The sequence below is a fragment of the Silurus meridionalis genome, chromosome 15 (assembly GCF_014805685.1).
Source record: "Silurus meridionalis isolate SWU-2019-XX chromosome 15, ASM1480568v1, whole genome shotgun sequence".
NCBI lineage: Eukaryota > Metazoa > Chordata > Actinopteri > Siluriformes > Siluridae > Silurus > Silurus meridionalis.
Genome location: NC_060898.1, coordinates 1530001 through 1551536, shown reverse-complemented (window position 1 = coordinate 1551536; position 21536 = coordinate 1530001). Strand labels below are relative to the sequence as shown.

The 21536-nt window shown below is 39.2% G+C and overlaps 3 protein-coding genes across 12 annotated transcripts in view; all 3 read right to left on the bottom strand.

The window, feature by feature from the left end:
• Positions 1-44: 44 nt before the first annotated feature.
• On the bottom strand, positions 45-4686 carry LOC124398120 (solute carrier family 10 member 6-like). 3 transcript variants are annotated; one of them, XM_046868155.1, is made up of 7 exons: positions 4515-4686; positions 4309-4397; positions 3855-3973; positions 3361-3449; positions 1948-2123; positions 1160-1317; positions 45-532 (listed from the first exon to the last, which is right to left on the bottom strand). In XM_046868155.1, exons 1-7 carry the CDS (start codon positions 4653-4655, stop codon positions 381-383), a joined length of 924 nt encoding a protein of 307 aa, XP_046724111.1. In that variant the 5' UTR covers positions 4656-4686; the 3' UTR covers positions 45-380. The 3 variants fall into 3 exon arrangements, with proteins under 3 accessions (XP_046724111.1, XP_046724112.1, XP_046724109.1); XM_046868156.1 differs by having other exon boundaries at positions 4309-4402; positions 4515-4679; XM_046868153.1 differs by having other exon boundaries at positions 4309-4686.
• A 3898-nt stretch (positions 4687-8584) lies between these two features.
• sdad1 (SDA1 domain containing 1) lies at positions 8585-15660 on the bottom strand. Its single transcript, XM_046868643.1, has 22 exons — positions 15417-15660; positions 14266-14370; positions 14082-14180; positions 13836-13946; positions 13417-13488; positions 13030-13130; positions 12611-12668; positions 12457-12531; positions 12266-12367; positions 11713-11782; positions 11525-11628; positions 11375-11432; positions 11209-11267; positions 10751-10827; positions 10501-10598; positions 10287-10363; positions 10072-10201; positions 9885-9979; positions 9547-9725; positions 9371-9455; positions 8779-8940; positions 8585-8703 (listed from the first exon to the last, which is right to left on the bottom strand). Exons 1-22 carry the CDS (start codon positions 15504-15506, stop codon positions 8659-8661), a joined length of 2052 nt encoding a protein of 683 aa, XP_046724599.1. The 5' UTR covers positions 15507-15660; the 3' UTR covers positions 8585-8658.
• A 2558-nt stretch (positions 15661-18218) lies between these two features.
• Positions 18219-21536, bottom strand: part of ptpn13 (protein tyrosine phosphatase non-receptor type 13) — a 55198-nt gene continuing 51880 nt past the window's right edge. For all 8 annotated transcript variants that reach the window (XM_046868638.1, XM_046868637.1, XM_046868634.1 and 5 more), the window contains 8 exons: positions 21372-21427; positions 21184-21281; positions 20552-20700; positions 20377-20467; positions 19961-20298; positions 19659-19874; positions 19429-19491; positions 18219-18782 (listed from right to left, as the gene is read on the bottom strand). In XM_046868638.1, coding sequence (XP_046724594.1) covers positions 18705-18782; positions 19429-19491; positions 19659-19874; positions 19961-20298; positions 20377-20467; positions 20552-20700; positions 21184-21281; positions 21372-21427 — 1089 coding nt within the window. In that variant the 3' untranslated portion in view covers positions 18219-18704. The remainder of the gene's footprint in view (positions 18783-19428; positions 19492-19658; positions 19875-19960; positions 20299-20376; positions 20468-20551; positions 20701-21183; positions 21282-21371; positions 21428-21536) is intronic.

Below are 21536 nucleotides of genomic sequence, written 5' to 3'. Positions count from 1 at the left end.
AAGAAATTGGATGGTTTGTTTGTGGATCAGTGAATTTCGTTTTTTATTTTGTAAACCAATTAGAACATTACTTTTTAATGATTTTTTACTAAAATATATGATAATAGCACCAGCAGGTGTGAGTTAAATAAAAAACAGAGAGATAATAAACCATCTACAGGCTAAAGTAACATGTTACTTAAAAAAAGAAAAAATTTTAAAAATTGAGGTCATTGTGAACATTGCAAGATCCAGACCCAAATACCTGCTGAAAACTGGGTCAATGCTAGAAAAGTTTCACAGTGTTGATCAAATATTAAACACACACATACACACAGAGAAATGGTACAGTTCATGCAAGCTACATCGCTGAATCGCGTCTCTCCACCGTGGAGAGGTTTTTAAAAAGGTGAAGCTGATACGTGAGGTTGCTCAGAGTTGCTTTCGAAGGCGGTGTTGATTTCTCCTCCAGGACCTGGATCTTCAGGTGGCCCTTTTTCCTCAGAGGTCACGACATACATTTTGGATGATGTCCATTTGTAAATCTGAAAAGCTGTCAAAAGAAAAATTACTATTACAATTAAAAACCTGAACTGAATATTTTCCCATTTGACCCAATTTCACTTTTATTAACGACATCTTCATTAACAAATAATTCAAGGTGTGTGTAGATGCAAAAGTAACATACACTGTATTGCCAAAAGTATTGGGACACCTGACTTTTCCACCCATATTCCACCCAAACCACAAAGTTGTACTTTTTTGTATAGAACATCTTTATATGCAGCATGAAATTTTCCCTTCAATTGAACTAGGAGACTCAAACCTGTTCCAGCATGACACTGCTCCTGTGCACAAAGCCTGCTCTATGAAGGTCTGCTTTACATGGTTTGGAGTGGAAGATCTGCTGCTATAGAGCTCCAACCCTATTGAACATGATGAATGTGAACTCTGGCTGCACTGCGGGCCGCAGCACACAGCAATCTTATGGTCTGGTGTCCACAATTCTTTGACTAAATAGTTTACATTCAATTCTTTTGTAGCTGTAACCTGCTAAACTCAACCATGAGACACGAATTCAGGTGAACATCAGAAGAACAAAAAAAATCCCAAATCATTAAATCCCTGGGTTTGTTGGAATTATCATTCTATATACACACATGCCTTTTCCTACACTCACCTATGACCAGAAGCAGACCTGCCAGCAGCTGGAAACAGCTGTACATCAAAGGAAGTGTGATGACCTGTGACAGCTGATGTGGAGGGAAGAAAAGCTGCAGGACCGTACCACAGATCTGCATGTTCTGCGCTCCGGTCTCCATCGCAATCGTCCTTCCTCTTCAAAAACAATTTCACACTTTATGATTATTAAATGTACATAAAAATGATATATTCTCAAAACAGTAATAATTCATCTCTTGTTTTTTGGACATAATTTATGGGCCACCTAAAGATTTAAGACCCACTCTGTTTCAGTGTTTTTTGCATAATCTGGCAAAACCATCTCAACATCATAATTCCTTATATGGAGCATATAAGTCATGAATATTAATGACTAGTGGGTGGGTAAGTAACGCTGTATGGACAAAAGATTGTGGACACCTGACCATAAGATTGTGATGTGCTTCTTTTTGACCATTCCACATTACGTCCCCATTCTTTTCACACACTTCCACACACTTCAAACCCATGGAAAGCAGATCTTCATGTGCACCAGAGCTTTGTCATGCTGGAACATGTTTGGGTCTCTTAGTTCAAGCAAATGGAGAATTTAATGCTTCTGCATCTAAAGACGTTCTTGTATGCTTCTGAATTTGTGAAAAAAGTTTGTGGAAGAAACGCATATGGGAGGAAAAGTCCAGAAACTGCAGTCTGCACTGATTACAGACTGTTTATCGAGAATAAAATGTGTGTGTTTGCCTCATGAGAATGTAAATGTTTAGACAGCAGACAGGATTTTTTCCTCACCGTTTCCAGGACTGGCGCACCAGAACGGAGATGATGAAGCCTGTGGTGTAGCCGATCGCAGGAAACACACTGCCGGTGATCAGGATGGAAGTGTCGGTGTTCCACAGGCCATTATAAAATAAAACACTGGCAATACCGACACCTAACATCACCAAACCTCCGAATACTGAGCCTACCTGTACGATAGGAGAACAGAGTCAGAGGAAGCGTCATCGAAACACCTGAAACACCTCTCCCACTCCATGTCTCCTGAGTTCATCTTATTCTAAATTCTGTCATTAATGAGGAGGGAGTCGGATTGGTTTTTTTTGGAGATGATTTATTCATTTTCATGTATTCTTTAAATTACTTTTTTTTTACTCTTCAGATGATTATTTTCACATGATTCTTCAGATAAGTAAAAAAAAAAAAAACATTTATCAATTTTGCAAATTCTATTAATCTATTACTCTTTAATTTCTTTTTAAAAAAAAAATAAAATCAATATGGAAAAGATTCTATATTGATTTCAAATTTTTTTTTTTTTTTTTTTGCTCTTTAATTCTTCTCCTTTTTATTAATATATTTTTAAACATATACATTCTTAATTTTACATCACCGACAAGCCGATAAAATAATTTCATGGATAAATAATAATAATATTAATAATAATAATAATAAAAAAATTCTTAATTTTGTCCACTCTACTCTTTTATCTAATTTTTTCTTTCTTTTTTTTTTTTTTTTTTTTTTTACATATTTTACAGATTATAAATAAAAAAGTTTTTTATTCTTTCAATATATATATTTATTTTTTTTAATTATTATTTTTATTTTTTACATATTTATTCTTCATTTATGTCACGGACAGGCCGATAAAAGAATTTCATAGATAAATAATAATAATAAAAAAAAAACCCTATAAATTTTGATTTAATTTTATTTTTTAGGGTTACTTTTTTTTTAAAGTTAATTAAAATTTTTATTCTTAATTTTTTTTATTTTTAGCTTTTTTCTTTTGTTTATACATATTTCACAGATTATAACATCAAAATGTATTAAAACATTTTAAATATTTCACAGATAAATAATAAAAAACATTTCCATCCTTTTTGTTTCAATTTCACGTTTGTTTTTCACAATTTTTACAATTTTTATTTAGTTTTTATACTTTTTTCCACTCTACTCTTTAAATCTTGTGCTATTTCTTTTTAGTTATTTACTTTTTTTACTTACTTGTTTTTTCTCATTAATGATTTGATCATTTTACAGACCCGTCAATAAAATAATTGTACTGCACTCCGTACTGTGAATGATTGCACTTGTGACAAATAAGTATTATTTTCAATATCTGGTGTTTTCACAATTTCCATGCCAGATCTACTAATAATTCTTTTTTATTTGCCTGAAATAGCAAATTATTCCCTTTTTTACCTTCAGTAATATTCGTGCCACTTTTGGCCACTTGTAATTAACGAAAACGCCGCAGCTCACAGGGACGATCAGACTGATACACGCCAGACCTGTACACAGAAAACATCTTATTCAATAAAATACTGAAGTATTCATGCATGAGGTGAATTTATAATACAAACAGAAATAATAGAAATGTCTATATTTGTGGTTTAATAATTAAAAGTGAATGAACAGTGAATGGTAACAGCAAACGTTTGCATTCTGCATGGTGTGTAGATTATAAAAAAAAAATCAAATATACTTCTATTTAAAATGTCAAAATAAATGACAAAAAAAACCAAAAAAATGTTGTCTTTTTTCTTTTGTTGGATGATTTCCATTTTCATTTTCATCCAGAAATGTTTCATGTTAGGAAACATTAGATAAAAATGAAACATTCCTGGAAGAAAATGGAAACGTTCCTGGTGGTGAAGGTACCAGTAGGTGGGAGAACTTGGAGTGCGTTTATTTACCTATGTTCAAATAAGGGATCTTCAACCCTCCTGCATTCACCCATGTACGAGAATAGAGATAGATGTTTAGAGGCATGGTGCCCAGTCCCAGCAGGGTGGACACGCTGGTCAGGGTGATGCTGAGAAGCAGGAAGAGAGAAGGAACATCAGGAAAAATTGAAATGGTTAATCAGTAATTAATCATCTGTACTTTTCCTTGTTGTTGGAATGTTTCAAGAGCAGTGTGTTCCATTATTATGCAGTTTGTATTACATGAAAACCTGAAGAACTTAAAAAATGCTCCAGTGTCAAGGAATCAAAATCTCTGTGTGGTAAGGTTCCCTCAGGAAGGAACTTTGAGAGGAACCAAATCATTAGAGCACAGAGATGCAGTTAAAGTCTTAAAATGAGTACGGGACAATATTCACAATCACGGCTGCAGTTCCCAGATAATATTTGACACTTGAGGTTGTACCTGAGGTCCATATCTCCATCCAGCCAGTACGTGAGGATGTTAGAGATGGTTCCTCCAGGACAAGATCCGATGACAATGATGGCGACGGCCTGCACTGGTGAAACAGAGAATGTTCGAGCTAGCAGGTACGAGGTGAGGGGCATCACGACTAGCTGGCACACCAACCCGACTAAGATACCACACGGGTGCTTCAAGTTGAACCATACCTTCATCACCTTCACCGAGCAGCCCAGAGAGAAAATCACCAGTGTGAGCATGACTGCTAAAGTCCATTTCAGGGCCTGTTGGATGGCTGGAGCACTTTCAAGCGTGGAGGTGGTGTTAAGTTCACTGCTGTTATTCCACATGATGAGCTGCAAGACCAGAGTGAAGACAAGGAGTCTGTGTGTGTGTGTGTGTGTGTGTGTGAGAGAGAACAATCTCTATAATCTCTACCTCAGAGTTCAGAGGAATGAGGAGGGGTTTGTGAAACTCAATCTGTAAGCTGATTAACTCACTGTTTCCAAGAAACCAACTTTCTTTTGCTGAAGTTTCTAAAATCAGCTCCAAATTCCTGACGACGGAGTTGAAAACAGCTTACAGAATAACTCACATGTCCACTCACATGTCCATGTCCTTCACAACAGCTGTATACAGGTGTTCACTCTCCAGCTTCTGAATAAACGCAGCTCGACATCTTTCTGTGTTACCTCGTGTGATCTTCTCTGTCATCAAGACTTTCCTGTGGAGAAAAACCTCCTGGTTGTTTCAAAACTCTGATGATCTTCATACCTCAGTTATAACGTCTTCATGTCTTCATGGAGGTCAGGTTTTGGTCGTTGTCATGCAGGAACAGTGGTCAGGTTTCTCAGTTCTTAAAGTAATGATTAAGTTACGCCAACACAGACCTTCTATATAATCTTGTTCAGACTTCGTGGTAAATGTTTGAAGAACTATATTTATGTAGGTATGAAGGTCTGTGTATTTTTCATGATTCCACGTTTCTTAATTTCACCTCAGCATATCAGCAGCAAGTGACAGGTGAAAAAGAAGAATAAAAATAAAATAAAATAATTTTGTTTTTCTTTAAAATCTCATTCAAATCTAAAAGATCACTTTTAAAAACATATATAATTTTTATCATCATTTATGTTTTGACTTTCTTCTTGGATCACAAAAATTTCCAAAAAAACCAGAGAGTTTCCTTAATCCGATTTTCTACTTTTTATCTTCGTATTATTACAGGGAGTGCAGAATTATTAGGCAAATGAGTATTTTGACCACATCATCCTCGTTATGCATGTTGTCTTACTCCAAGCTGTATAGGCTGGAAAGCCTACTACCAATTAAGCATATTAGGTGATGTGCATCTCTGTAATGAGAAGGGGTGTGGTCTAATGACATCAACACCCTATATCAGGTGTGCATAATTATTAGGCAACTTCCTTTCCTTTGGCAAAATGGGTCAAAAGAAGGACTTGACAGGCTCAGAAAATTCAAAAATAGTGAGATATATTGCAGAGGGATGCAGCAGTCTTAAAATAGCCAAGCTTCTGAAGCGTGATCATCGAACAATCAAGCGTTTCATTCAAAATAGTCGACAGGGTCGCAAGAAGCGTGTGGAAAAACCAAGGCGCAAAATAACTGCCCGTGAACTGAGAAAAGTCAAGCGTGCAGCTGCCAAGATGCCACTTGCCACCAGTTTGGCCATATTTCAGAGCTGCAACATCACTGAGTGCCCAAAAGCACAAGGTGTGCAATACTCAGAGACATGGCCAAGGTAAGAAAGGCAGAAAGTCGACCACCACTGAACAAGACACACAAGCTGAAACGTCAAGACTGGGCCAAGAAATATCTCAAGACTGATTTTTCTAAGGTTTTATGGACTGATGAAATGAGAGTGAGTCTTGATGGGCCAGATGGATGGGCCCGTGGCTGGATTGGTAAAGGGCAGAGAGCTCCAGTCCGACTCAGACGCCAGCAAGGTGGAGGTGGAGTACTGGTTTGGGCTGGTATCATCAAAGATGAGCTTGTGGGGCCTTTTCGGGTTGAGGATGGAGTCAAGCTGAACTCCCAGTCCTACTGCCAGTTTCTGGAAGACACCTTCTTCAAGCAGTGGTACAGGAAGATGATTTTCATGCAGGACAATGCTCCATCACACACGCCCAAGTACTCACAGCGTGGCTGGCAAGAAGGGGCATCACGACTAGCTGGCACACCAACCCGACTAAGATACCACACGGGTGCTTCAAGTTGAACCATACCTTCATCACCTTCACCGAGCAGCCCAGAGAAAATCACCAGTGTGAGCATGACTGCTAAAGTCCATTTCAGGGCCTGTTGGATGGCTGGAGCACTTTCAAGCGTGGAGGTGGTGTTAAGTTCACTGCTGTTATTCCACATGATGAGCTGCAAGACCAGAGTGAAGACAAGGAGTCTGTGTGTGTGTGTGTGTGTGTGTGTGAGAGAGAACAATCTCTATAATCTCTACCTCAGAGTTCAGAGGAATGAGGAGGGGTTTGTGAAACTCAATCTGTAAGCTGATTAACTCACCGTTTCCAAGAAACCAACTTTCTTTTGCTGAAGTTTCTAAAATCAGCTCCAAATTCCTGACGACGGAGTTGAAAACAGCTTACAGAATAACTCACATGTCCACTCACATGTCCATGTCCTTCACAACAGCTGTATACAGGTGTTCACTCTCCAACTTCTGAATAAACGCAGCTCGACATCTTTCTGTGTTACCTCTTGTGATCTTCTCTGTCATCAAGACTTTCCTGTGGAGAAAAACCTCCTGGTTGTTTCAAAACTCTGATGATCTTCATACCTCAGTTATAACGTCTTCATGTCTTCATGGAGGTCAGGTTTTGGTCGTTGTCATGCAGGAACAGTGGTCAGGTTTCTCAGTTCTTAAAGTAATGATTAAGTTACGCCAACACAGACCTTCTATATAATCTTGTTCAGACTTCGTGGTAAATGTTTGAAGAACTATATTTATGTAGGTATGAAGGTCTGTGTATTTTTCATGATTCCACGTTTCTTAATTTCACCTCAGCGTATCAGCAGCAAGTGACAGGTGAAAAAGAAGAATAAAAATAAAATAAAATAATGTTGTTTTTCTTTAAAATCTCATTCAAATCTAAAAGATCACTTTTAAAAACATATATAATTTTTATCATCATTTATGTTTTGACTTTCTTCTTGGATCACAAAAATTTCCAAAAAAACCAGAGAGTTTCCTTAATCCGATTTTCTACTTTTTATCTTCGTATCATTATAAGCGGTAGGAGGAGGACGAGGATGAAGAGGAGGATGAAGACTATTCCTATTCCTATATTTTCATTATTAGTAGCTGTAGTAATAAAAGTAATATGATTAATACTAATCTACTACAACAACCATTATTATTATTAGTAGTAATAAAGTTATTTTTATTTTATTCACGCTTTTCTTCTTCTCTTTATTATTATTACTATTATTTATTAATAAAATTGTTTATAAGTTAAAAATGTTGATAATTATAAATGTCCTGCATTTAATTTTATTCATTAAATTATCAATTTATACATATTTTATTGTTATTATTTTTTTTATAATTTAATTATTTATGATTCACTCCTTAATTAATGATTTTATACTTAATTAGAGTTCCATTATATCCACTGGGGGAATCCAGAACCCCAGATGTGTCCAGATGCTTTTTCACATAATGAAATAAATATATTCCAAATGCTATTTTCTACAGAAAGGATCTCATAATTATGACTAAATAATTATAATTAATCATTAATAATTATGAGACAGTAAGTGATGATGATCAGATCCTTTCTTGTGACTGTAATGTGCTTCTGTAATTTTCTAATTAAATCTAAATGATATAAAGGCACATCAGGTTCAATAAAAGAAATAAATAATAAAATAAATAATCGCAGACGAATTGGACGTTTCGCGTGACCTGAACCCGAGGCCCAGACAGAAATATTATGATGATGATGATGATGATGATGATGATGATAAACTAGGTGAGAAGATGAAACGGGAAACCTGCAGCATGATGATTAATGGCGTGAGATTAATCGTGTTTAAACTTACACTTGTTTCCCGTTTGTTATTTTGCAACTCGTATCTGATTTTTTTTATTGCTTTGGTTACAGATATAAAAAAAAAAATCTGAAATTAGGTCATCATATAATCATCATCATCATCATCATCATCAGATTATTTATCATCAACTGCACAGAAATTCATCTATTTCATAACTAAAAAAAAAAAGTACAAAAAAAAAAAACGACGGAGATTTTAAACGTAAAATGGATTTATTACAGGTCAAACATGAGCATGGATCTGTACAGAGACTCCGATCCCGAGACGCTACTTGTGTTTCTTCTTCTTCAGAAGTGCATCTCTGAGTGCAATCTGTGGATATAAAGAAGTAAAAGTACATTTCCTTTTTTTTGTTGCCAAAAATGAGTAACAAGAAATAAATTGTACCTGTTTCTCTCTGAAGGAACGTTTCCCTTTGGTCCGGATGCTCTGACTCTGCTTCATCATCATGAAGTTCTTCTTCTTCTTCTTCTCCTTGTTACTGGTGCTAGCGTACGGGTTCAGCTTGTTCTTTCTCTTCACAAAGTCCTTCCTGTCTGTGCGGCCGGCCTGGCAACCATTAACAAACAAGTGTGAAATTCAACAGAGTGATGAAATATGATGGACATGTTCTCAATTCCAGGAGACGCGACTGAAACAATAAGCGACTGGTTGAATGACTGACAGTGAGGATGAGGAAAGAGGAGAAGTGGGTTGATGTAGAATCTAAAATAAACTGAGCTAATTAATTTCTCAGGAGCTCCTGGTTTCTCAGCTCTAACTGACTGTATCAGACTGCAGAAAGGACATCAATAATAATCCCACGCTCCAGCGCTCATGATATTTCTCACTCCGGTGTTTTAATGATTTATAATCACACTCTTGGTGTCACCCAGATGAGGATGAGGTTCACATTTGAGTCTGGTTCCTCTCAAGGTTTCTTCCTCATACTAAGGCTTTTTCCTTGGTGTGTGTGTGTGTGTGTGTGATTATTTCTCACCATGGCTGTGGCCAGTCTGGTCTCTTTATCAGATTTGGGTTTCTTGTGTAAACGCTCGATGTCTCTCAGTGTCAGCAGTTCACCTCTGAAACACAACACGCACCACAGTTTTCAGCCAAAAGGAGAAATCATTGAAGAGAATTCGAGACTGAATGTGTTGTGAGGATCTTCTGCACCTCTCCGTGTCCTCGTCTGTCTTTCTCTTCTGTCCTTTACCGGGTGCTGCCTTCATGTCCTTGGCCATCTGAGCCAGACGGATCTTTTTAAAGTCATCCTGAGTGAGTAGGCGGCTGGTGCTGACCGCTGTGGCTTTAGCTTTCCTCTCTTCTGCAGGGATACTCTGGAGCTTCTCCGCCTGACACACACACACACACACACACACACACACACACACACACACACACACACACACAGCGCTTAATAAACTGGCATAAGAGCATTAGTCCTACTGCAACTGCAATTCACTAAACAGACACCAGAGGGAGCCAAACAAACAAAAACCCTTGCCCCTTACCACTTCTTCCTGATCTTCATCAGACGAGTGGTGCACATTCACCCATTCACCGTCATCATCATCTTCCTCACTCATGCTCGCACTCTCCCAGCCATCTACAAAGAAAATAAATAAGTATAAAATGTGAATTATATTCCTGGGATTAAAGCAGTTGAAGTGTTTATGTGCAGGAGATACACAGTCTTACCTTCATCTCCATCTCCTTTGGGCTCTTCTGTCTCCACATCCAGAACTTCGGCTCCAGGTATGTAGTCCTTAGCCTCCAGCTCACCGTAGTCATGGATCCGAGCTTCAGCTGTGGTCTCTGTGGGTTTGCCCTGAGAAATGAAAAGTCAGTCAGTGAGTAAATTAATGTCAATTCAGTGTGCAAGTAAAAGTCTGAGGGTGGTTTCCTGTCCTCACCCGGTCTTTCCTGTGAAGCATGTGAGGATTGAGATCTCTGAAGAGCTGAATCAGTCCTCGAGCAGACATCACCACATCTACACATCACACAGAAGCAAAAAAAAAAAGGCTGAAGAGTTTCCCTGGACAGTCGTTTACATCGATATTACAGAAAGAAAGGAGACGGACGTGGTATGTATGGAGGAGAGATGATACGAGACGAGACGAGACGTACTCTTATCTTTGTGAGATTTGTACAGGGTGAGATCCTGGAGCAGGTCTTCAGACATGGAGAGAGGACAGCGAGCTACGACTTCCTTGATCGCATTAATACTGAGACGAGGAGAAGAGAGAAATCAATTAAATTCGTTTATTACTTCATAAAATGATGTGATGAGCAATTCCTCAGCGAACGCTAACGACGCGTTTATTACAATAATGGAACAATTCATGCTGAATGTGAGTCACGTGTAAGAGTGACCTACCCGACTGTCATCACCTCTCCTGAATTCCTGTCCGTGACAAAGTTGTTGGCGATGGTCATGATCACCGGCTCGATGATCTGCACCAGGGACGAGAACAAACGTGAGGTTTTGTGATGCACATGATCATGAAGCTATTCTGGATTCTGATTGGTCAGGAACTTTAGTACGAACGTGTTTCCACAATAGTATGAAGTAAACCAGGGAGATTTAACGCACGTGGTCAGAATCGCATTGAGGTACACAGGACGATGTCTTTTGCACACTGACTTACGAAAGTCGGTGCTCCCTGTGACTGTGCGTGCAGCGTTGTGCTGCCATCTGTTGAAACTAGTCTCAAATTATTTTGATACCCCCTCATATTATTACATGAAGGAGTCTTTTTTTTTTCTGTAGCAAGTGATCACAAGGGCTTACTAACATCAAGAAAAGAAGGATGAGAAACCCGTGGTGAGGTTTACCTCAGGAGGAACGAGCTGATGGGAGGCCTGGGCGGCACACAGGAGGATCCTCGTCACTTCTAAACGCAGAGAAAGCAAAAAACGAGCAGTGAATCAAATGGATAAAGGAGTCAGGGAAGATGTGCAGAGGATGAAAGAAATGCAAAAGAGGAGCGTTTCTTTGTACCTCTCTGATGAGGCTGGAGGAATCGCTGGACAAACGGGTAGAAGTTGAAGAGGAATAGCTGGAGAAGAGGAAAAGCACGAGTAGATTAAATATCAAATGGTAGACAGTGGACCAGAACCCGGAAAAACTATCGGTATGGACTAATTTTACCTCATGAATTCCCACCAGTCTGGAGATGAGCTCCATCAGCATGATCTTCACCTCGAAGCGCTCTTTCGAACTCTCCAGCTGCTTCAGGAGCTTCTCAGCGAAATCTGAAACGTCACGTGAGTCATGTTTGAGTGGAAAGAAAGAGAAAGAGGAGTGTTTTGGTAAACAGAGCAGTGACCTTGAGGTACCTTGAGGATCGTGGATGAGGTGGATGGCAGAGAAGTTAAAAACCTCAGGCTTTTTCTTCTTCTTGTGTTTCTGAGGAAATGTGAATAGACGGAATGTTAAAACATGGTGCTGATTTCCCTCAACAGGAAACACCCTGAGGTGGAGTGAGGGATGGAGAGAGAATGAGAGAGAGGAAGAGAGAAGAAGAGACTTTGATGAAAGAGGGATAGAGAGGATGGAGGAGAAAATAAAAGGAGAAAGGTAATGGGGTAACGACAGAAGAAGAGTCTGAGATGGCAGAGAGAGAAAGTTGAGAAAGGAGTAATAAATAATGAGAGATTGCGAGAAAAAGAGAGAGAGGAAATAAAAGGAGAAAGAGAGGAATGTGTAAAGGAGAGTCTCAGTTGGAAGAAGGATGAAGAGCAAGAAGGAAAAAGAGAAAGAGAGAAAGAGAGATAGAGAGAAATATAGAGGGACAAAGTAAGGAGGAACAAGAGAAGGAGACAGAGGGAGAGAAAAAAGAGAGAGAGAGAGAGAGAGAGAGAGAGAGAGGGAGAAAATGACGAAAACAACCTTCAGGACTTTCATGGCTTTTTCCAGCTTCTTCTTGTTTTTGGACGTTTTCTTTCCTGTTGAATATCGAACCATCAGATCTCGAGCTGTAGGACCTTCATCCTGGAGATGAGACGTTACTCTCCTTTAAACACATCATCTGGATTAACATGAAAAACTTTTGGGGGTCACTTCGTGGATCTGTGGCTCACCTCCGATTCTGAATCGCTGTCCCTTTTCTCCTCGTCGTCTCTCCCCAGGAAGAAGGTCAAAGCGCCGACCAGGATCTGATCGGAACAAAAAAAAAGGTTCAATCTCTCCAAAAGATGGAAAAAAAGCAGAAAATCGAGGAAAACTTTGTTCTACCTTTGTGACTTTGGAGAAACATGCTGTGGTGAGGACGTTCACGGTTTTAGCATCGTTCCTGAAACAAACAAAGTCTGTACTTAGGATAGTGCCTGAAATCCAGAAAAGTTGGGACGCTGTGTAAAATCTCATTAACTCATATTTTAGGAGAGGAATGTGGTCCCATGTGTGTCTGATACAGGATTCTAGATACTCAACAGCTCTGGGTTTCCTTTGTTGTGTTTTTCATTTCATGATGCGCCAAATTTCTTTTTTTTTTTTTTTAAACAGGACATGACCCATTGAGAATCACAAAACTTCTATACACCTATTGTGTGTGTGTGTGTGTGTGTGTGTGTGTGTGTGTGTGTGTGTGTGTGTGTGTGTGTGTGTGTGTGTGTGTATTTGTATGTATTAGTATGTGAGCAGAGCTTACACACCAGATATTTCGTTTGTAGAGTTCCATCATCACGTCCAAGGAGATCTTGGCAGCGATGGGGTTCGAGTCCCTCAGCATGGTGTACATGAAGTTCTGCAAAGTCTAAAAACAAAATACAAAATTTTCAGTTTTATTCTTTCTGAAGAAATAAATCCTTTCATTCGTTCATACGGATTAAACATTAATATATAGTTCAACAAATTCACCTAGTGGACAAAACTGGAACTACATGAGTACAGGGATATTGTATAAAAAGTTACAGAAATAAATATAGATTTTTTATATTTGTGAATTTATGTAGAAAGAATAAGGATTATAATGAGTTTCACGTTCAGGCTTTTATTAGGAATAAAATTCAGCGTTAGACAATCCTTTATACAGAACTCACCGTGTTCAGCTTGTTGTTCTTGTGCTTTGCGTTAATGTTCTTAATGTCGGTTACGATGTGTGTGTACAGAGTCTGGAGAAAGAGAGAGAGAAAGAAAGAGAGAGAGTTTATACTTCTGTCATACACTGGCATCTTGCACTTTATTCATCAGTGTGTGTGTGTGTGTGTGTGTGTGTATCAGTGTGTATTAGTGTGTGTATCAGAGTGTGTGTGTGTGTGTCAGTTTGTGTGTATCAGTGTGTGTGTGTGTGTATCAGTGTGTATCGGTGTGTGTGTATCAGTGTGTATTAGTGTGTATCAGTGTGTGTGTGTATCAGTGTGTGTATATATATATATATATATCGGTGTGTGTGTGTCAGTGTGTATTAGTGTGTGTATCAGTATTTGTGTGTCAGTTTGTATCAGTGTGTGTTTCTAACCTTTCGTAGAAGTTTATCGTGACAGTGCAGGAGTTCGAAGAACAGCTCGAGGAGACTCGTAGGATCAATCAGATCTTTGTTCCGTAGAAGGATCAAAGCTTTACAGAAGGTCTGGGAGGAACAAGAGGATGGAGATGAGACACGTCTCTCTCGCACACACACACGTTTACAAAGTGTTGCTTGCTGCTGAGAGACACGAGGAATAAACCATTACTCCAGTTTTTAATAGATTAGAAAGAGCTGTACCATGCGCAGGTCCGTCTCCAGCACCGTGTGGTGGCTCAGCAGCAGCTCGGTCAGTTCTTTAGGGAAGTTGGAGAGCTCTGTCTGGTAGCAGTGTCCCACCTGCAGAACAACACGCCGTCTGTCAGACTCACTGCACACTATTTAAACCGATAAACCCTTAAATTCTGCTGGTAGAGATCCTCACCTGAGCCAAGAACATCACCAACTCACCCAAATCCTTGTTCGATTTGTCAGGCTGGTGTTTGAAGACCTGAAGCATGGACTGGTAGTGACGAAGCTGCTGAAGGAACTGAACATCACGGAGGACATTGCTTATTAGAAAGAAGCATGATCTGGACATCACACAATGTTTCTAAAGACTTCTAAATGCTACAGAGCACAGAACTGCTGGGCCCTTCAGCGAGGCCCCTAACCATGACATGCTCAGTTAATATCCCTGTAAATGGCTGTAGGTAAGGATGCCTTGTAAATGTGAATGATACACTGTGTGGCAAAAGTTTGTGCACACCTGACCATAATCTGTCATGATTGTTCTTTTTGCACATTTAGTCTCCATTCTTCTGGGAAGATGTTCCACTAGACTTTGTGGAGATTTCTTCAGACACAATGGTGTAAGTAAAATCAGGGACTGATGTGGGTGAGATGTGGTAAGGAGGTCTGGATAGCAGTCAGCGTTCACCTTCATTATGTTCAAAAGGGTTGGAACTCTATAGCAGGAGATCTTTTACATCTTCCAAACCAGGTGATCATGGAGTTGGCTTTGTGCACAGGAGCATTGTCATGCTGGAACAGGTTTTGGGTCTCCAAGCTCAAGCGAAGGCAAAATTTTCCTGCTGCACCCAGAGACGTTCGATACAACTGTGTCTCCAAGTTTGTAGTAACATTTTGGGGAAGAACCACATACTGGTGGAAAAGTCATGTGTCCTGATACTTTTATCCAGATGGTGTATTACATGTTTACAATAAACATTAACAGGTAGAAGATGAACAGACTTTATTATTATTGATTATTTATCTGTCAAAACATAAGTAATTCATGTAATCTGATCAAAACGTGCTCAGTTTAGGTATGTGCATATTTCTGTAGTTTGGTTATTATATTATTGTATCCTTTTTACCCCATAAAATTAGGTTTTACCCCCTGCCATGTAAACAGAAGTGTATATTTCTGTATATTTATTATAGGTGACATCATTGTTTTTTTTATCTTATGTCCAAAATGAATAAATAAATAAACTATCAAAATATATCTGATCCCTCATCAATAATGAGTTGGAAACACCTGGAAACAGCTGTTCTGACGTGTAAAATGTTTGTAAGCAGTAAAGTTCTCACCTCCTCTGTGTATGATTTCGGGTCTCTCTTGATCAGGTTTTGTAACTGCGGTAAATTTGTAGGCAGTTTGTTGTTGTTTCGCGACGACATGATGATATTAAAGTCCAAACCTTTTCACCTTTCAGTAATTCGAAATTATTTTCCTGTGTTTCAAAGAATACAAAAAAAAAAATATCTGTTTTCTCAGACACGAGCGTGGCTCATATGGGAGTCGCCATGTTGCTGATGACGTGACTACGGAAAGCACAAAAGGACTACGCGTTGTCAAATAACCCACATAGTGACGTTTCAGCATCCTTTTCCAGTTCTTTTTGTTTGTTTCTTTTTTCTTTCTTTATTTATTTTCTACACTTTTGTCCTTTCTTTCTACAATGTTATGCTTACTTTACTTTTTCTATAAGTTTATGCACTCTTTCTTTTTTTTTTTTTTTACAACTGTATGCTTAATTTTTCTTTGTAAAACTGTATGCTTGCTTGCTTTCTTTCTTTCTTTCTTTCTTTCCTCCTCCATTAAACTTTTATGCGGTTTGTTTTTCCTAGCTACAATTTTATGCTTTTTTTTACACCATCTTTATGCTTACTGTTTTTCCCATCATTTTATAGTTTATTATTATTAATTTTTTCAATTTTCTGCTTTCAAACATTCTTTCCTTTTTTTAAAGGGTATGCTTTTTTCTTTCTTTCTTTCTTATTCAATTTTATCATTTCTTTCTTTACTTCTTCTTTCATCTGTTTTCATGCTTTGCTTGTTTTTGTCTATAGATTATGCTTTCTTTCTTACTTTCTTTGTTTTTTTTTTCGTCCTTTCTTAAATTTTATGCTCACACCTTTTTTCTTTCAAAAACTTTGTTTCTTTAAGAGAAATAAAAATTTAAAAAAGGACAACGAGGCAATGATTGTTTATAGCTGCTATAACGTAAGTAAAATTGTTCCACATCACACACCAACCAGGAATGAATAATAAGTACTGATGAAAGAAGAAAAAACAAATTCTGCTTTAGTGTTTAATCATATATTAAATAAAATCTCAGGTAATAAATACAATATTAGAATCTCTATTTCTAAAAAAATTAATTTCTATTATAAAAAAAAAGATGTTTGGCCTCAAAATAGTTATTTATAAATCATATACAAGCGTTCATCCTGATTTAATGAAATGCATAGAATTATGCTCACAGATATTAAAGATTCTTTGTCTAAAAATACAGGACATGTATGGAATTTGATTAACAGCATCAGGAGTGTATGGGAGTGTAAAACTGGGATCTGGAGTGTAAAACTGATTTCTGGATTGGTGAGTGTAAAACTGGGATCTGGAGTGTAAAACTGGTTTCTGGATTGGTGAGTGTAAAACTGGGTTCTGGAGTGGTGAGTGTAAAACTGGGATCTGGAGTGTAAAACTGGTTTCTGGATTGGTGAGTGTAAAACTGGGATCTGGAGTGTAAAACTGGGTTCTGGAGAGGTGAGTGTAAAACTGGGATCTGGAGTGTAAAACTGGGTTCTGGAGTGGTGAGTGTAAAACTGGGTTCTGGAGTGGTGAGTGTAAAACTGGGATCTGGAGTGTAAAACTGGTTTCTGGATTGGTGAGTGTAAAACTGGGATCTGGAGTAAAACTGGGTTCTGGAGAGGTGAGTGTAAAACTGGGATCTGGAGTATAAAACTGGGTTCTGGAGGTGAGTGTAAAACTGGGATCTGGAGTGTAAAACTGGGTTCTGGAGTGGTGAGTGTAAAACTGGGATCTGGAGTGTAAAACTGGTTTCTGGATTGGTGAGTGTAAAACTGGGATCTGGAGTGTAAAACTGGGTTCTGGAGTGGTGAGTGTAAAACTGGGTTCTGGAGTGGTGAGTGTAAAACTGGGATCTGGAGTGTAAAACTGGTTTCTGGATTGGTGAGTGTAAAACTGGGATCTGGAGTGTAAAACTGGGTTCTGGAGAGGTGAGTGTAAAACTGGGATCTGGAGTGTAAAACTGGGTTCTGGAGAGGTGAGTGTAAAACTGGGATCTGGAGTATAAAACTGGGTTCTGGAGTGGTGAGTGTAAAACTGGGATCTGGAGTGTAAAACTGGGTTCTGGAGTGGTGAGTGTAAAACTGGGTTCTGGAGTGGTGAGTGTAAAACTGGGATCTGAGTGTAAAACTGGTTTCTGGATTGGTGAGTGTAAAACTGGGATCTGAGTGTAAAACTGGGTTCTGGAGTGGTGAGTGTAAAACTGGGTTCTGGAGTGGTGAGTGTAAAACTGGGATCTGGAGTGTAAAACTGGTTTCTGGATTGGTGAGTGTAAAACTGGGATCTGGAGTGTAAAACTGGGTTCTGGAGGTGAGTGTAAAACTGGGTTCTGGAGTGGTGAGTGTAAAACTGGGTTCTGGAGGTGAGTGTAAAACTGGGATCTGGAGTGTAAAACTGGGTTCTGGAGTGGTGAGTGTAAAACTGGGATCTGGAGTGTAAAACTGGGATCTGGAGTGGTGAGTGTAAAACTGGTTTCTGGAGTGGTGAGTGTAAAACTGGGATCTGGAGAGGTGAGTGTAAAACTGGGATCTGGAGTGTAAAACTGGTTTCTGGATTGGTGAGTGTAAAACTGGGTTCTGGAGTGGTGAGTGTAAAACTGGGATCTGGAGTGTAAAACTGGGTTCTGGAGTGGTGAGTGTAAAACTGGGTTCTGGAGTGGTGAGTGTAAAACTGGGTTCTGGAGTGGTGAGTGTAAAAGATACTCGGCTTTATTAGTCTTAATTAAGTCTATCTGGATTCAAAACCTTTAAGACTTAAGTTATTCTGAACCGATCGAGACAAATTCCACGACCATCTGGTTTAAAGGCACGATAGTCTTTTATTTACAAATTGCAAATAGTCGAGTATGTAACAGCTGAAACATCATATCCACATCTGTCCGAGCGAAATATATACACGTTCATTTCAGTGACCAATCACCGGCACTCGGCAACCAGAAAAAGATTTACAAAGCAAATACTGTCGTCGTATCGCGTCGAGGCAGCAATAAAATACAGGTAAAATAGGAATTTATTCGCTCTCTCCATCATTAAAACATCCTTTAAAAAAAGCTGTGGAGAAAATAATTTTATTTAAAAAATCTACGTTTTTTATTGTTGTGGTCAGCCGGAGGGAATGGAAGCGACAGGAGCGTACAAAAAATAATCCATAAAGCTATTATTTGAATTGGATTCGAGGAAGTGTGGGAAAGTTCTTGCTGGTGTTTTTAGGAACATTAGCAGGAGCACAGAGAGATGAGACGTGACGAGACGAAGGGAGACGAGGTGAGACGAAACCCCGCCTCTCTATCCTGACATCTTCTCCTCGGCTTGCAGACATCTGAGCACATACAGGATGACTTGGTAGCAGAAAATATATTGGTCCTAAAGACAGAAAAGGAGGAAGTGATGTCATTAATCCTTTATAACAGCAAATATTATTTATTACTATTTATTACTACTACTACTAATAATAAGTCGTCGTCGACTGATTAATCAGCAAGATAGTTGAGTGCTGGAACTGTCAGCTATCGGTAAAAATCCATACCGATAGTTTTTCCGGGTAGCATCTGTTATAGCACAATTATATTCCCTAATTATTATTTATAAATTATAATTAATTCTTTCATATATTCATATTTATTTTATTTAGCACATTTTCATGATTCAGTTTGTTTTTTGTAAAAAAGTTCAGTACTATTTTACATGGAGTGTTAATCCAATTAACCCATTTTAAAAACTCATTGATTAATCAATGGATTAAGCTGTTATCGAGAAGTGCGTTCCAAACAGGCAGATCTGTATCTGTATAATCATTCGACATCTAATAATAAAAATAAAGTGAAAAAATAGACTACAAATTAATAAATAAATATACAACTATAAATGTTAAATAAATCAGTACCTGAAAATTCATATTTTTGCTTATTTATCAAATCTTTTAAATACTTTTGAGGTTTTTTCTTTTATAATTTATAGTAGAGTGAATTTTTGCTATTTATAATTTTTGTAATCAAAGTTGAACTGTTACCTCTGTCTGCACCATGCCTTGTCTTTGCAGTCTCATTGTCCTCACCACATCAGAGATGTCAAACTGATAAAAGACAGATTTGTGAGAGATCAGGTAGCATCGTCAGGTACGTAACATTTATACGTGTAAGTCTTTATATTATAAATGTTTGAACAAAAAAAACCAAAAAACATTTAATGATAGAGCACCCCACTAGGGGGAGCTACAATGTCCTGTATTTTGCAACTTACATCAGTGTCTTTACTGATTAAACCAAGAACCACGTCTATGCAAATAAGCGTTCCTGATCGGCCAATCCCGGCGCTGCAGTGGGTGATGATGGGCCCTGATTGGTGGATGTGTCTCATGTAGGAAATGAAGGTGAGGAGCTGCTCTGGCTGCGTGGGAGTGCCGTGATCAGGCCAGCCCGTGTAGTTCAGGTGTGTGACTCTCTGGATTTGGTTCGTCTGAAGGACAAAAAGCAAACAGATTGTAACGAGCGTACACGGTGTCGTTAAACGTCACTCCAAAGCGGCGCATGTCTGGGTCGTACCTGGACATCCTTGACCTCGATCAAACGGATGATGAAGTTGTCCAGGTGCTGATCTTTGACCAGCGTGACCTGCAGCTTCTCATCGACCATCTGCGGCGTCCGCGGCGTGTCGGGCCAGTAGCGCTGACATTTCACCTTCCCTCCTTCCACTTCCTGGGTCATCATGGCGATCACGTTGGACTTCTGCTCCCAGACCATCTGCCAGAAATCTGCCAGCGTGGTGGGAAGCGGACCCTGACACGCGATGAACAGGAAGCTCTCGTCCTTCACGGGCATCTTGATGAAGTTAGCGTTGATGTAGCCGCCGTCTTTGCCCAGGGTCACCCTGGTGGTGTCGACTGGAACAAACGTAAAGGTGTAAATATGGGTTCTTCACTCGGTTTCAGCAGGAACGAGTGGACAGCGTTCACACTTACACGGCACGATGTTTTTGTAGCGGTTTTTCCTCTTGTTCTCCTGCGTCTGTCCGATCAAACAGTCGTCCAGCGGCTGTAAATTCTGCAGGTTCTGCAAATCGAGTCAGACATTTTACTATTAATCTACACAAGGGTGGTTCCTTCACATGGTGACATTTCATTGTGAAAACGGTACCTCAAACTCCTGTAAGGGGACCTTCTGCTCCAGCAATCCTCTCATCATTCTCACCACGGAGTTGAGCTTGGATCCGGTGTACTGGCCGTTGGGAACCACTCTGACCAGTGGCAGGGAAGTCAGCTCATCCTCCGTGATGATCGGTCCATCTGAAAATACAAATCGAGGTTTAACAACAAACTACAGAAGAAACGACTACCAACACACCTGAGATACCTCCAGACCAACAAGCCTGAGAAACCTCAGACCCTCCTAAGATGTGTCCAAAATCTCAGAGATCTTAGCCTCCAATAAGCCTGTAATACCTTCAACACATCTTGGATACCTATGAACCACCCGAGATACCTCCAAACCTGTTCATATGATCTATTTGCCAAGATACTTGTAGTGCTCCAACACACCTCAGATACCTCCAACTCCTTAAAATCCTCATACCTCCTGAAAACTTCCAACCCACAGGTATCTTGTGATGACTCTGGCCTGCTCATCCCATCTGAGATGCATTTGATTAACCCCAAGATATCCGAGAAACAACTAACCTGTTCAAAACACCTCTAATCTGTCCAAGATATCTCCAACTCACTCAACTCTCAAAACATCTACCTCACAAATGCTTCAGTGATGGGACCAACCTTCCGTGAATTTAGAGTTGATGTTATCGATGGGAAGATCATCGCTGCCCCACGTGACCTCGTCCTCATCCAGCTGTCCTGAGGATGAGTGCTGGTAACTAAAAAAAACAAAACCAGACAGCGGTCAAGTCCGACTTCAAATCACCTCCATCATCAGTCAGATCCAAACTTCAGGGTTTTCTTCTTACCTGTCGTCCTGTGGACTATCCACGGCCTCCTCTTGCCATTCTGACCTCCTCGTCGTCTGGAGGGAAAAAAGAAGACAAACAAACGTGGTGTAAATGTATCCAAGACACCTGGGAGCGGTGTAGGAACATCTGGGAACATTCAGAAAACATTCTGGAGATCAAACA